This window comes from Caretta caretta, chromosome 11 (genome assembly GCF_965140235.1).
Source record: "Caretta caretta isolate rCarCar2 chromosome 11, rCarCar1.hap1, whole genome shotgun sequence".
Lineage (NCBI taxonomy): Eukaryota > Metazoa > Chordata > Testudines > Cheloniidae > Caretta > Caretta caretta.
The window spans coordinates 45,936,529-45,951,074 of NC_134216.1; the positions used below are offsets into that span (position 1 = coordinate 45,936,529).

Below are 14,546 nucleotides of genomic sequence, written 5' to 3' on the forward strand. Positions count from 1 at the left end.
GAGTAAACCTTACTCAAAAGGAGTAAAAGTTACAGCATCAGGCCCAAATCAGTGTGCATGAAAGCATACCTGTCTGTACACTGTAACCCGTATTCTCAATAGCATTCTTACATAGTATGTAGAAATTCATATATGTATAGTACACATACATACAGTGAGAGAGAGCTTGCACATGTAGACCACAGACCATGTTCCACAAGCTTAACTCCACCCCCTTAGGGCCATCAGACTTCTATTATTCCCTTTAACTGCTCATCTGCAGACAATGCTTTACCAAACTATCCTCCCACAACACAACCAACCATTACACCAAATATCCAAAACCAGTGTTGGGTGGGGTGGGGGCAGTAGAAATAATAAAGGATGTGAGCAGAAGGGTGAAAAGGGTCAGAGGTAAGGTAATGGTACATGGCCTGTGGTGTATGGTAGTTGTAGTAGTAAGGTGTATGCTTGGGGATAGAGGAGTACAGAGTATGTACTCATAGGTGGCTTAAGTTTTCATTTCCTTGCTTTTATGGATTTGCGTTAGACATGTTTTGTGCGTGTAGTAACCCTAACTGCTTCACAATGATTTTTTTGTATTAATATTGCATACATGTTTTCAAAATATCCTGCTTCCAGTCTAAACCACAATCAATTTTGTTTTTAATGATAATCCCGTACATGGCCATTTGGTAACATAGTGGAGTGGTGTTTCATTTCTGCTCTTATACATTCATCTGGTTCAGCAGTTTTTCCTCGAGGTTGCCAAAAGGTTGAATATTTTAAGATGAGCTACAAAAACCACCAATAAAAAACCTTATTCAAAATGTAGGGGAGAAATGTTGACAGTTTTTAGGAAATTAGTACAGGTACCATAATTATACTCTGGAATATTGCTGTCTACTGGACTAGAGATTCCCTTAGTTCAGTGGTTCTCAACCAGGGGTACACATACCCCTGAGAGTACACAGAGGTATTTCAGAGGGTACATCAACTCATCTAGATATTTGCCTACTTTTACAACAGGCTACATAAAAAGCACTAGCAAAGCCAGTACAAGTTAAAATTTCATACAGACTGACTTGTTTATACTGCTCTCTATACACTGAAATGTAAGTACAATATTTATATTTCAATTGATTTTATAATGATATGGTAAAAATGACAAAGTAAGCAATTTTTCGCTAATAGTGTGGTGTGATATTTTTGTATTTTTCTGTCTGATTTTGTAAGCAAGTAGTTTTTAAGTGAGGTGAAACTTGGGGTACGCAAGACAAATCAGACTCTGGAAAGGGGATCAGTAGTCTGGAAAGGTTGTGAACCACTGCCTTAGTGTATCTATTTGTTCCATGCAATTTTTTTTGCCCATTAAAAAAACAACACAAGAAGTGCTTATATTTTTTCATGTTATTTTATTGAAAAGATACATTTAAAAAAATACACAGACATTTTACTATTTACGGATTGCAGATAAAGATGTTCTAAAAGAGTTAACTCTATTTTATTCCTTTATTATATTTGTTGCCCTCAATATCGCACAAAGACTTCAGTCTGAGTACTGCATATTGATATTACCTTTATAAAAGGGGGTAGGGATGAGGGAGGGCAGAACTATAGTCAGTAAACAGAAAAGACAGTCAGTCAATTATAAATACTGTATGTTCTGTACATTATTGCATTAGGGAGCCACAACATTATGCAGCATTGTTACAAAGGAAACAAGTTTAGAAATGAAGAAAAAGAATATTTACGTATAAATACATGGCCCATTGTCTTCTTGAACAATGCAAGTGAGCTGTGGTAATGTGCAATTGAAAAGCTTGCTCTTTTTTATGTTTAACATTGCTTAGCAACACCAGTGAGGAAACTACAAAATAAGTTAAAATGAAAATAGTAAACAAGTAGAAATCTTAACTATATGTTTTATGGCTTTCTATTTTTAATCTTTCTAACTAAAACATGAAGCAAGAGAAATACATGAATTAAAAAAAGGCTTCAAAGCTGCATTGCTTCCAAACATTTGCACAGCAACTAAAAATGTCTAACTCAGACAGGCAATACATTTCTAGTACTACACAAGATACAGCAGTACTGCAGTCTAAAACAGTACACAATTCCTGTCAACAAGAGCACACTGAAAAGAAAAGGATGCAATAGGTTATTAAGATGTTATCCACAATTAAGCACTTGGTTAATCTACCTTTTTTCACACTAGAATATACCCAGTCGGATTCCAGGACCTATTTACATATGTGTGAGTGAGGAAGACCCTAGTTTTCAAGTGAGTCAGGAAATATTCTGTGTTCCTTGTTTCCAAGGTGCATCATGTACATATTAAAAAAACCCCAACCAACAAACAGATGCATGAATCTTGATGCTAGCTTTTCATGAGCCATTAAGCTTTTGGTAAACCATTCTTAGACAAATTATTTGAATTTAAAAAGAGAGAGAGAGAGACGTTGTCTAGGCTTCTAGAATACAGTACCTGTCCATGAAAAATTCTGTGACTTGGACTGTTGGGGGGGGGGGTGTCACACTGCATGGCATTAGAAAAGAGAGAGACATTTTAAAATCAAATCCTTGCTTGCTTTGCTTCCTTTTCCCCCCTTCTACTGGCCATAGTTATCTTATTATCACTACGAAATTAGTATGGTGCAAAAAGGATCGATGCAGGAGTCGCACGTATGGGACCGTGGCCCGGCCTTAGGAGAGCTGGTGGGATTGCAGGTGCCTGGAACAAAGAGGCAGAAGGACGGGGAGGGAGGGACAGAGCAGATGACACAGCTGCAGCTGCAGCAAGAGAAGATGAAAGGAAAGCAGGTGCTAAGGGCTTAATCATATCTTTTTGGAATGCAAGTTTTGCCTGAAAAAAAGAAAAAAAAGAAATGTAAATACTGTTCCTGCCACCATTTTTACAATGAGTAGAAACATTAACCCTGGCAAAGTGTTCATTAAGCTTTTTATCGTTCTGGATAGCATGAATAATAGCTGTTTTCAATTGCTTCTTAGTACTTCACACCTGATTTATAATTACTGTATTTCGTTTGCTCCAATTTTAACCATTTCTAATAGCAGGTGTTTGAGATGTTTGCTTGTAGCCAAAAGGGCAAATTAACACAAGATGCTTTACAGAAGAGATATTAGACCACATGTTCAACTGCAAAATTTGCACTGGCATTTTCACACCTGCACCTGAACTGTGGGTGAAAATTTCAGTGCTCGTAACGTTAACTGCCTGACTACAGGTGCAAATCAGGAAAGCACAAGAACAAGTACTCCAATATCCACCTGCAATTAATTTTGCTGGTGTAAAAAATGCAGGTGCATATCGTACCTACCAAATGGGAAACCTTACATCAGCAATTTTGAAAATTGTATCCACGCTGTCTTCTGACACACAGGACAATTTAAACAAACAAACTGCGCATTTAAGTACACACAAATCCACAGGGAGTAGGTGTGGGTGCTCCAGTGAGGGAGGGTTAAAGGTAATTACAAGAGTGAATATCTGTAAATTATAATAATTATCATCATGAAACTCAAGGTTGGGAAAAAAGGGTCAAGATCATGACTTCGACAGGACTCTACAAAATAGAAAGGTGCATTTTCCTCATTTCTTTTCAACTATAAAAATGAGGTGTAGAAAAAGGCAGAAGTCAGAGATGGAAAACACCCATCAGTTCATCTAATTTTCTCTGCTAATGCAGACTTGTTCCTTTCAGCATATTTTCTAGTCTCCAAGGCTAATTTTTGAAAAAAGCTCAATTTGAGATCCCCAACAAATCTGGCATGGGTATTGTAAAATTACCCATGAAATATATACCATATAACTCCACTTGTGGATTGGTGTGTTTCAAGGTTAAGTATTTGTGGGTGGGAGGAGAGATACTTACATCCTGGCTCTATTACTGTCGGTCTTAAACCCAAGAGATAAAAATATAATGCTTTACAGAAGTGAGCAAGATTAGTGTGACCCAAAGCTAGTGAACGGGGACTGTTAGAGAGAGCCTGAAGCATTTTCATTAGACTATAGGATTACAAAGAAACATTAATATTTCAACTTCTGCAGGGGTTTCATATGCTTTTTGGACAGTGTCTCACTTTTGGACAGGAGTATTTGCATCTCTTTAGTTCCAACACAGTACTTTTGGTGAGTGTGTTCTGCACACTGCTCTCTAATGAACCCAGGACAGCGACCGTCGCAGGATGACTTAACTAGTGAGCAGAGCGCACGCAACTTTTCCTGAGCCAGAGTCCAGCTGAGCTGTGAGCAGCCTGCCCCGAGGCTAGAGAAACCAGCAAGGGGGTGTTATGGGGGATCCTGGTGAGGAGGAACCCCGGAGTAAAGAAAGGGGATATTCAGGGCTGAGGGGCTCTGGGGACCAAGGCAGGAAATGGTGATCTAGTAGCCCAGGCATAAATATGGGATAAATACCTTGATAATAAGCAATTAATGCTCCTAAACGCCTCACAACTCTCCCACACCGGCCTTATACAGTGCACACTTTACTTTGCTGTTTGTGTGAGATAAGTCAGTATGTTTTTAGCTTTACACCTTAAGCCCTTCTCCCGGGCTACATCCCTCATAACATCATGTTTTCTTAAATGCTCGGCTAGGCAGCGTGTGCCCTTTAAAGAGAGGGAGTGTACTAAAAACAGAAGAGTTCACACCTTTCCACTAGACACACAATCCATTCCACAGCCCATTGTTCATTCCCTCCCTTCTAGCAGTAAATAACTCCGGAGTGCTATTTCGCCTTTGAGCAGGCAGACAGAATACAGAACCATCTTCAAATCTGAAGCTAATACAGATTCAGCCTGCAGGGGGAGATACTCACAAGCTTTCCACTCCTGTCACACTCCTATTCTCTTTGCAGTGGGAATCCCAAGGTCACAAACTCACATATACAGCAGTGATGCTGCATAGTAACAGTACTTACTGCTAAAATACTTGGGCTGCGCTGAAGTTTGTTGTAAGGGCTATATTTAGGTTTCATAGGCTTCCCTGCCACTCTGTCCTTGTGCCTTCTGCTGGAAATGTGCTGAAATAAAAAAAAGAACACATTAAGAAGAAGTTTAGAGATCTCATGGTTTTCTTCTTTTTGGAACTGATTTTTTGGCTGCATGTACCAAGTCCCTTGTCAAAGACACTGTGAGACAATTAAGGCTTAAGGGATGCAGCAATGATCTAAGTAGTTGTGTCTTGCTAAATAATGCCCAACAGTTTGGAGTAAATCACATAAAGAACTAGAAATTAATCAAATACACAGGATCCTGCGATCCAAGCTGCAAGTGCACAAAGCCACTAGCACTCAGGCAAAAGCTTCTGAGGTACCTGTTTAAGCTGAATTTCTGAATTGACATGGACATCACAGATTTCACAATGAAACGTCTTGTTCTGCAGTCCTGAGCCCTTACTGCCATTCTGAATCTTCAGCCTGGATCCAAGTCTAGGGTAAGATTTAATGGGACCTGCACCATTCCGCGCTTCCACCATTGTCTTGTGTTTGGAACCTAATGGACAATTAGATGCATAAGGATTAAAAAAGATGGAATGTTTTTTTCTTAAGCCACAAATCATGATAAACTTATTTTAGAGAATTGCTGCAGTTTCCATCCCTTTTTAGATTTTCCATAACATGAAATGTTTGTTTCGGAAATAGAATGGTCAAATACTCCACACACATGTTTAGATTATGCATCATCTTGACTTTGATCACTGTACTACACACTTCACTATTGCATGGTACAGAGGAGAGCAAAAGAAGTATAACCATATAACCATAAAAGAAGTTTGAGAGTTTGTGCAGAAAGGAAAGAGGGACACATTGGAATATTTCCCTCTCTATCTCATGATCCAGGTTATTGTAATTTTCTATTCTGCAAATGGGTCATGTGGGAATAAGGGGGTATGGCCATGGAGGATACTAAAATCTGCATATAAACAGGAATTGGGAAATCCTATTTAAAACAGCACTAACTATCTCTTCGTATTCAGTGGCTCCTCAGTGGAGGAGTTAGAGACCTGTGGCCCCGTAAACCAAAAGAAAATATGGATGGAAGCTTATTGAGGAGTGTAAGGAGTATGGAGGAAGAGATCCGGGGTGAAATTTTGGTTCCTCTAACTCAGTGAAACTTTTGCCATTGACTTCAATGGGGCCAGGATTTGACCCCCTGGCTTTAAGTGTAGGAATCCATGAAGAATGAGGATCCACAAGAAATCCTGATCTTAATGATGTATGTCTCCAGAATCAATGTGCTTGTTGGGGTCCTGACCCTCCTGAGACCTGCAGTCCAGGAGGGAGGATGCCAAGCAAAGGCTGCACCACAAAAGTCTTTTGGAGTTTACCATTCATCCAATTTTATGTGGGAAGAGGGAGGATAGATGTTCCTTCCTTCCTTCCTCTCTCAAAGAGCTACAAAAGAAGGGATTCCTGGACTTAATATTTCTCTTGAGGTAAGGAAAGATAGATTTAGAGGCAACATATACTTTATAAGCATCTAGTCTCCACTGTTCAAAGCCTCTGACATCAAATCTAGAAAAGTGAATCCTCAAGATATTACATAAAAACTATATTTTACCAACAGCAGCATTTAACTAGGCATGATAAGAATAAATATATTATATATTGGAACTTGAAGAAGTACAGAATTTACAATGAAGTTGAAAACTTCATGTTAGTTGGAAGCACCTCTGGAGTCAGGACAAAGTACAGTTGGGTATCATGGGCTGTAGGAAGTTTGGTGAAATCATCGGTCTAGACCTTAGGGGACTGTGTAAAGGATATCTTCAAAAATAGGTATTTAAAAGCTCTTGTGTCTGAGAATATAAAGGATTTTAACTCTATAGTGGTTTATTTTTTTAAAAATGACATACAGTCACATACTTTCATGTTGTAGGAACTCACCTGTGTTGTGTGCTTCTAGCTGGGATAGGGAGTTCACAGCCACTTTGCATAGTGAACAGTAAAGTAGTTTTTTGGCTTTTTCCTCTTCAGATTCAGAAACTGTGCTAGTTGCTCCATTTGTGCTGTTAGAGGATGATGTTGATGTTATAGGTGCTAATGTTATAGCTCCAGGTTTGGGAAGGAACAGGCCCACTTCAGTATTTGACGGCTGACTAGAACCACTGGTTTTCGCTTTCCCTTTATCTTCTAAAAGAAACAAATACATGTGTATTGTAAGGTATTATACACATCAAATCACAGAGGGAATATACACAGGGCAGTGATATCCTAGAGGGGGAAATCTCAAGAACCCTTGTTAAATTTCTGCCATCAAACTTAATTGATTTTTGGGGTGATATCCTGGGCTCTCAGGAAACTGCTAAATCATCATTACCAGAGACTTAACCCTGAGATCATAAAAATATTTCTGAAGAGCAATTTGTTTGTTTGGAATGTCCCAAATTGCATCAAATAGGAGGGATTTTCAAAATAATTTCACTGGGGAGGATACCCCTGAGGTTCCACCATAATCTTGAGAACCACTTCCCTCATTTCCGTTATACAGGTTGAAGATAGTGCTTTACTCACTATAGGGGGTCAATGCATAGCTGCCAATATTTAGATAAGATTATTCATGGCATAATTTCCGGTATAAACTGGGGGACCTAAAGGTTTTAATGCAATGCTCTTATGTATCATTTTACACCCATGAGTCAATCATCCAGGCCTCCTCTGAGACTGGTCGGTAGGTGTTGTTGTTTCATTTTACGGTTGGGGATCCCAAAGTAGAGAGATCAAATGACTTGACTGAAGCTGCAGAGGGCATTTGTGAGAGCCAATCAAAACGTAGAAGTCTGCTGCTCTCCATCATCTGGTTAGTTTATTAGACCTTACTGCCTCTTGTGCTATTGAGACCAGAGATGACTGCTGAGCAGAGGAGAAAACACACCTATAAGCAGCCATCCAGCCCCTTGGGGGGGACAGAGGTGACCCTAATATCATCAGCAGTAGCCTAGGCAGTGTAGGTGTCAGAGCTACATGAATAAACTGCTATCATCGGGGGGGAGGGAGGGAGAGGAGGGGGAAAACCACACTGAGAAACTTTCAACTCTATTGATCAGTTGACATCAGTCTGACTGCCAGTTTGCATTTACAAGAATAGTTTTCCATGGAAAACGGTTAGATACTTAATTTTTTAAAATACAAGATGAGATTAGCCTTGACATTTCTAGGTTCCAAATATTAGCGGAGACTCAAAGGCCAGGCCTGCATTTAGGATTAGTCATATTATGGCTTACTAAACACAAGCACATAGAGAGGACATGATACAAGACACAAAGACAAAAGCCCAGAGGAAGACTTGCATGAAAAGACGTAGATTATAGGATATATAAAAGCACAGTTTTGTATATTACTTTCCCAGAAAAATTTAAAATTAAAACTGTTCAACTTAAGCTCATAATACATTTCTTAAACATATACATATTTTTTATCTTTATACTTAGTGCTGGTTTGGTACCTTCCCATCACAGCCAAGCAGGAATCAGCTAAACTACAGAGAAACTCTTAAAAGTAGCTTTAAAAATGTAATTTATATCACAAGACCCGCAGCTGTCCTCAGTGACCCTGGGCACGGTGTTTCAGAACCTATTTCAGCAAATCACTTAAGCGCAAACTTAAGTCCATCCCTCATCACTGAAGCAGTTAAGCACATGCTTAAATTCTTTCATGTGTATAAGTCCCATTGAAAGCAATGAGATTTTTGTCTAAAGTTAATCCTATGTTTAAAATGCTTTGCTGTACATGGATGGACTACTAAATCACATCCTCAGGCCTTACATAAGGCCTGCACTGAAGTCCATAGCTATTTTGGCTATTTTTGGCTATTTGGCTATTTTTGCAGGATATGGCCCAATACTCCCAAACCAGTAAAATACAACAGGCTGATAGATATTAGCTTAACTTAAATGAAAAAAGGAGCATATGCCTCAAACTTAGATAAATGCAGTGTATTTAGTGGATATTTTCTTCCCAGGTAAGCAGTGCTGGTTGCCATCGCCTGAGTTTCAGTTTCTAACAGATGTGCATCTGGAGCCAGATTTTCAAGTGCTCAGCACCCACAATTGGAGCCAAATTTTTCGAGAGTCCAGTTCTCAATTAGACACCTATGTAAGGAGAAGAGTTTCAAAAGCGCTCAACTCCCATTGGCCAGATTTTCAAGAAAAATCAGCACCCAATGTGCTGAGCTAATTTGAAAATCTGGCCATTTATTTAGATCCCTAAATGGACGCTGAGCTCTTTTGAAAGCCCAATTGTGGGTGCAGAGTTATTTTCAAAATTTGGCCCTTGCAATTTATGTATACAACAACCAGGGTTTTGTTCTACCATCATTCTGTGTGTGGACGCTAAAGGGGTGCTGAGCACAGGATTGAACCCTTCATTGACAAAGTGTATGTATGAGCATAACTCACAAACCTAAAAGTGTATATAAAATATGAACAGGCACTTGATACTAGAGAGCATAGACAATAGTTGGCGTATTTCCCAGAAATGCAGGGCAGTAAATCTTTGAATTTAAGATCACTGAGATAAAGGGAAAAGAAGTGTTGTTAAATATTTGGTTATATACTTCAAAATAGCCATAAAAACTATTTTAGAATTACACAACACAAGCAAACCATATTTAACATTCAAATTGACCAAAAGTCAGAGGGCCAGGTTTATGAGAGGGGTACTCTAAACATTTTTGAATTGATAAAATATTACCAAAGGAAGTGGTTTTAAATCATTCACCATCTACTTCAGAATTTTAATACAGCTGTAGTAATCATTCACATCTGCAGAAAGCCAATACATGGAAATAACATCACAAATGAATATTTATAAAGTATACTCCTCCCCGCCCCCTGAAATAGACAAATAATAATAGGGAAAGTTAGTAGAGGTGCTAACAATCTGAAATGAAACATCTATTGGCTATTCATGGACTCAGGCTACATAAGAATAGTCTATCACTTGTGTTGTCTGTAGGAAGAGTCCAGATGCTATGAGGTGTAGTGCGCGTTCTGAAAGGTGCTGTGCTTTCGACTCCCATTAAAGAGAAGTCTTCAGTATGCTGTAGGCTCAGGCCTTTAAAAACATGTAATAAGTGATAAAAACAGCATGAAATGTTTAAAAACAATAATATTTATAGAACTACATGGTATAATCTTCACCCAAAACAGTGGCTATATTTCTATTGTGTTTTATCCATAGAAAATAGCTGATGCCTTGTGTTTATGCACCCTCGATGCATGTAGTATTTTATTTTCTAAATGTGTTTGTGTAAATTTAGTGCTGGCAAAATGTGCCAATCCTGGAAACTCAAGTCTTCTGTTTCTCTAAAGAGAAGGTATAGGACAAGCATCAGTAATGCAAGCTTCTCCACACTGCCCTGAAGAGACTGACGGCCTTCTAGGCGTGAGTGGACAGTTCAGTCTCCGTGCCCATTCAATCCCTAGCTTCTCTGCTCAGACTGTCTATGACAGTGGCCACCTGTGAGGATATTTTTTTGTCATCCATCCCTGTGAACACGAGGCTGAAAACACAAAACCATTTCACACAGGCCACCAATCACCATCAGATTATGACAGTTTTCCATCGCTGGATTTAACAGATGACTGAAATGAAAGATTCCGTATCCCATTGCCAATCACCTCAGCCAACAAGTAGTAAATCCTGTGCCTCAAATGCTAACTGACATACTGCTTTAGCCAGGATTTAAAATATTCCCTAGATTTGTCATTTTCATTATTCTTAATAAGGAACAAAGCTATAACAAACTGACTGCGAACTTCCAGGAAACTAGCAAGAGGTTATTAGCATGTTGTCAGGCAAGGTTCTGTCAACTATTTAAATTTTGGAAAGGTTCCCAATTCAAATTATCACTCCACCCAGAGAGAGTGTGTGTTGTATATACACACACACCCTACGCCCATCCCCATTTAGATTAATGTTTCCTTCCATCTTTCTAAATACTTAGAGAACATGTTTAAAATCCTGATTGAACAGTTAAAGTAATGTTTTAATTCCCATATCCAGTAGAATAAGATAGACGAGTGTTTGTCTACCCAATAGAGTAGGATCTGGCTTTTTTGGCTTCTAGAATCATTAAATTACATTTCTTCAAATGGGTTTTAGTTAACTATATATTGTTTTCAATCCCTCGGAGTCACATCACCATTAACTACCACTTTTAGAAATACCTTCTGAGTATTCATCTGTGCAAAGCAGATAAACACAAATCATATTCACATGCAGAATATATACAGAAGATTATTTTATTTGTATTTATAGCATATATTTAATATTAAATAAGAAACTGGTCACTTGCACACTGTTTAAGAGCCTAGATGATTTCATAATGTATAAAATGTCCATATATTTAGAAGTGTTTCATCCTAGATACTACAGGAATCATTGTATAAAATCTAGACATAAGGTGAGATGTGGCTGTAAAATGACAGCCCCGTTGTAAGGCTGCCCTGCTGGCATTCCTGGAGGCATAATTCTTACATCTGGTCCAAGCCCACTGAAATCAATGAATTTGGACAGGGGATAAATCAATACAGCATTTAGTTCAACACCTCCAGGAGCACTCAAGTACCTCAGGCCAGAGTGACTTCTGCTACACCCCTAAGATTTAGAAGAATGCAGCATATGCTCCCTCCACCCCCACGACAGCCCAATTCCACCAGCTGGAGCTGAAGGCTGCGACTCTGCCCAGGCCCTTTCTTTTCCCAGACCGTGTTGGAAAGGCTAGAGCTGCTGCTCATCCTAGTGGCTACAGGCAGCACAAGACCCACTGAGAATATAAGAGCTGTAACTCGGCCTAGCCCCTGTGTGGTGCCGAAATGATTGGGTAGGTCCTTCTGTGCCCTTTTCTGTACTTACCCCTATGCGGGACTAGTTACAATCTACCCCATACTACTGGACAGTATATGACTGTGCTCTTTTCCTAAGTACAGAGGATATTTTTGTCTGTTATATTCTTGTCTGCAATTAAGGATTAAATCTCCTTTTTTCTTAAGCCCCAGGAGCAGCTCTTACTGAATCCTGCTTTTATTTTGAAATAAGACATGAGAAAAAACTAATTAAGTATCGCTTTGGGCTCAGTAGTTCAAATGCTGTTGTCTCTTACCTCCATTGTTTCAGTCTTGGCTTTGAAGTTGCTTTCATGTATGTATGAATGTTTGGCTTATATTTAGCGTCAGAATTGGATTCTAGAATCGGAGGCGTATTTAGCTAATTAGAACTATTTCTGTTTGGATTTGCATATCATACACTCATAGTAAATAGAGATGAAAAAGATCTAGGCAGGTCAACTTATCCATTCCCTGCCCATGCAGGTTTATTTGAAATGACTTACAATTTGCAGCTTCTGCTTCACTCCTGGGAAGGGCTATTGCACACGCCAATAGATTTGACTGGTCCAGGTGAGTTTTGTCATTGACTTCAGTAGTGCCACAGATTTCACCCTAGGGCTTTTTTCCCCTGACGTTCAGCCTGCATTCGCTGCACTCAGACTTACATGTCCTGGGTTCACCCTATACAACTGAGTTTGCACAATTTGGCCTCACTCACGCACTGAGGACGTGCACTCAGAGGAGCCGTCCATGCAGAACAGAACTCTTCTCCCTGTGGTGCAGGAGGGAGGAGTGCTCCTCCTCCCACCCTCCTATGCTTTGTAAAGAGCTGTTTTGATTAGGGCACCAGAGAGCCAGTTGTCTTCCCAAAGGTCACTGGGGCATCGGCCCAGATGCTATTAGAACCCAGGATCACACTTAGTCCTTGGAGCCCCCTTTTGTGAAATGTGGGTGTCCCGGAGCCTTCTTTGGATTCTGTGTTTTTTGTTAGAAAGTGGGACATTTTTGTAAAAAGTTGAAATGTCACATTTTCTAAAAAAAACCCAGCTCATTAAAGGAAAAGAACACAGAGACACCAAGAATGCATGGTGAGGGGTACAAAATTAGCAAAGGGAAGAAAAGACAGCTGAGAAGAGCGGGAAAGTGAAATCTTAAGACCACCTCATTAGGAGACTCGGCTAAGCAGAGTAATTACCTTAGCTAGGTGAAGGCCTTCTTGGAGAAAATGAGAGAGAAGCCATGTTCAGATGTCTAAGGCCCTACTGATAAAAACAAAACACTGATGGATAACACTTCATTCTGGAAAGCCAGCTCCATAATTAGTTTTGTGCACTTAATAGTTGGATGCAGGACAATTCGGGGGATCTTAAATACCAAGTTACAAGCAGGAGGTGAGGGGACGAATCTCAGTTCATACTGAGAGATACATTTCTACCATGTCTTGGAAATTTTGTGATTAATCTCTCAACTGAGTAAATATACATCTTATCTCAAGTCATCACAAACAAAAATGTGACCACAATAGAGGTGACATGATCTCCTGCATTTAATATGACATATTAAAGTAGAATTAATTAATAATTATTAATAATTTAATTTTATGATGCTGTACATACTCACTTTACAATTAAATGTACGTCTTGCAAGTTACAGGCTAAAAGACTAAAGTAACAGCTATTGTATACTCAGCAATAGTTACAGTGTTGGATGTTAAAATTGATTTGATTGAAGGAATTCTGCTCAGTTATTTTTTACTCTAAAAAAAGAAAAAGCCATTAAAAGATCTTTATCATCATCCTAGACAGTCACATAGAGAAGGATAGAAGACTGATTTAGCACATCAGTGGAAAGGTGGCACTCCTTACAGTTCAGAATCTCTCTCTAGTAACTATTGGATACATTGCTCCAAAACTTGATTTGTCATCCAAAGTCATGACCTGGCCCAAAGGTAGTCAACAAGAGTAGTTCATAAGAGGCAATTTGCACAACTTACAATAAAAAAAAAAATCTATAAAACAAATCCATGAAAATGTTGATAAAAATAAAATAGAAATCCAGTTTGAAATGTACCTTGCTGTTGAAATGCTTTAGCAAAGTTAGGAAAGTGAAAAAGCTCAACTTCATATTTCAGTGTTGAAGTATACAGAATTAATACATAATGCATATATAGGACAGGTGTTACCCTGATATTTGGCTAGTTGGGTGTTATATCTATATGCATGTCTTCTACCTAGTTATCTATGTAGGGTTTGTTAACTCTTTTTAGTCTTTGATACCATAGAGACTAACAAACTCATTTGAGCATAAGCTTTCGTGAGTTACAGCTTCATCGGATGCATGCAGTGGAAAATACAGTGGGGAGATTTTATATACACAGAGAACATGAAACAATAGGTGTTACCATACACACTGTAACGAGAGGCATCAGGTAAGGTGAGCTATTACCAGCTATTACTTACCTGATCACTCTCATTACAGTGTGTATGGTAACACCCATTGTTTCATGTTCTCTGTGTATATAAAATCTCCTCACTGTATTTTCCTCTGCATGCATCCGATGAAGAGAGCTGTAGCTCATGAAAGCTTACGCTCAAATAAATGTGTTAACTCTCTAAGGTGCCACAAGTACTCCTTTTCTTTTTGTGGATACAGACTAACACAGCTGCTACTCTGAAACTAGTCTTTGATAGTTATAGATAATTCTATAATGAAT

The 14,546-nt window shown here is 39.0% G+C and overlaps 1 protein-coding gene across 8 annotated transcripts in view; it reads right to left on the reverse strand.

The window, feature by feature from the left end:
* Positions 1 to 1,374: 1,374 nt before the first annotated feature.
* ZNF385B (zinc finger protein 385B) overlaps positions 1,375 to 14,546 on the reverse strand; it is a 311,286-nt gene continuing 298,114 nt past the window's right edge. For all 8 annotated transcript variants that reach the window (XM_075117991.1, XM_048868907.2, XM_048868909.2 and 5 more), the window contains 4 exons: positions 6,891 to 7,136; positions 5,318 to 5,496; positions 4,923 to 5,024; positions 1,375 to 2,845 (listed from right to left, as the gene is read on the reverse strand). In XM_075117991.1, coding sequence (XP_074974092.1) covers positions 2,627 to 2,845; positions 4,923 to 5,024; positions 5,318 to 5,496; positions 6,891 to 7,136 — 746 coding nt within the window. In that variant the 3' untranslated portion in view covers positions 1,375 to 2,626. The remainder of the gene's footprint in view (positions 2,846 to 4,922; positions 5,025 to 5,317; positions 5,497 to 6,890; positions 7,137 to 14,546) is intronic.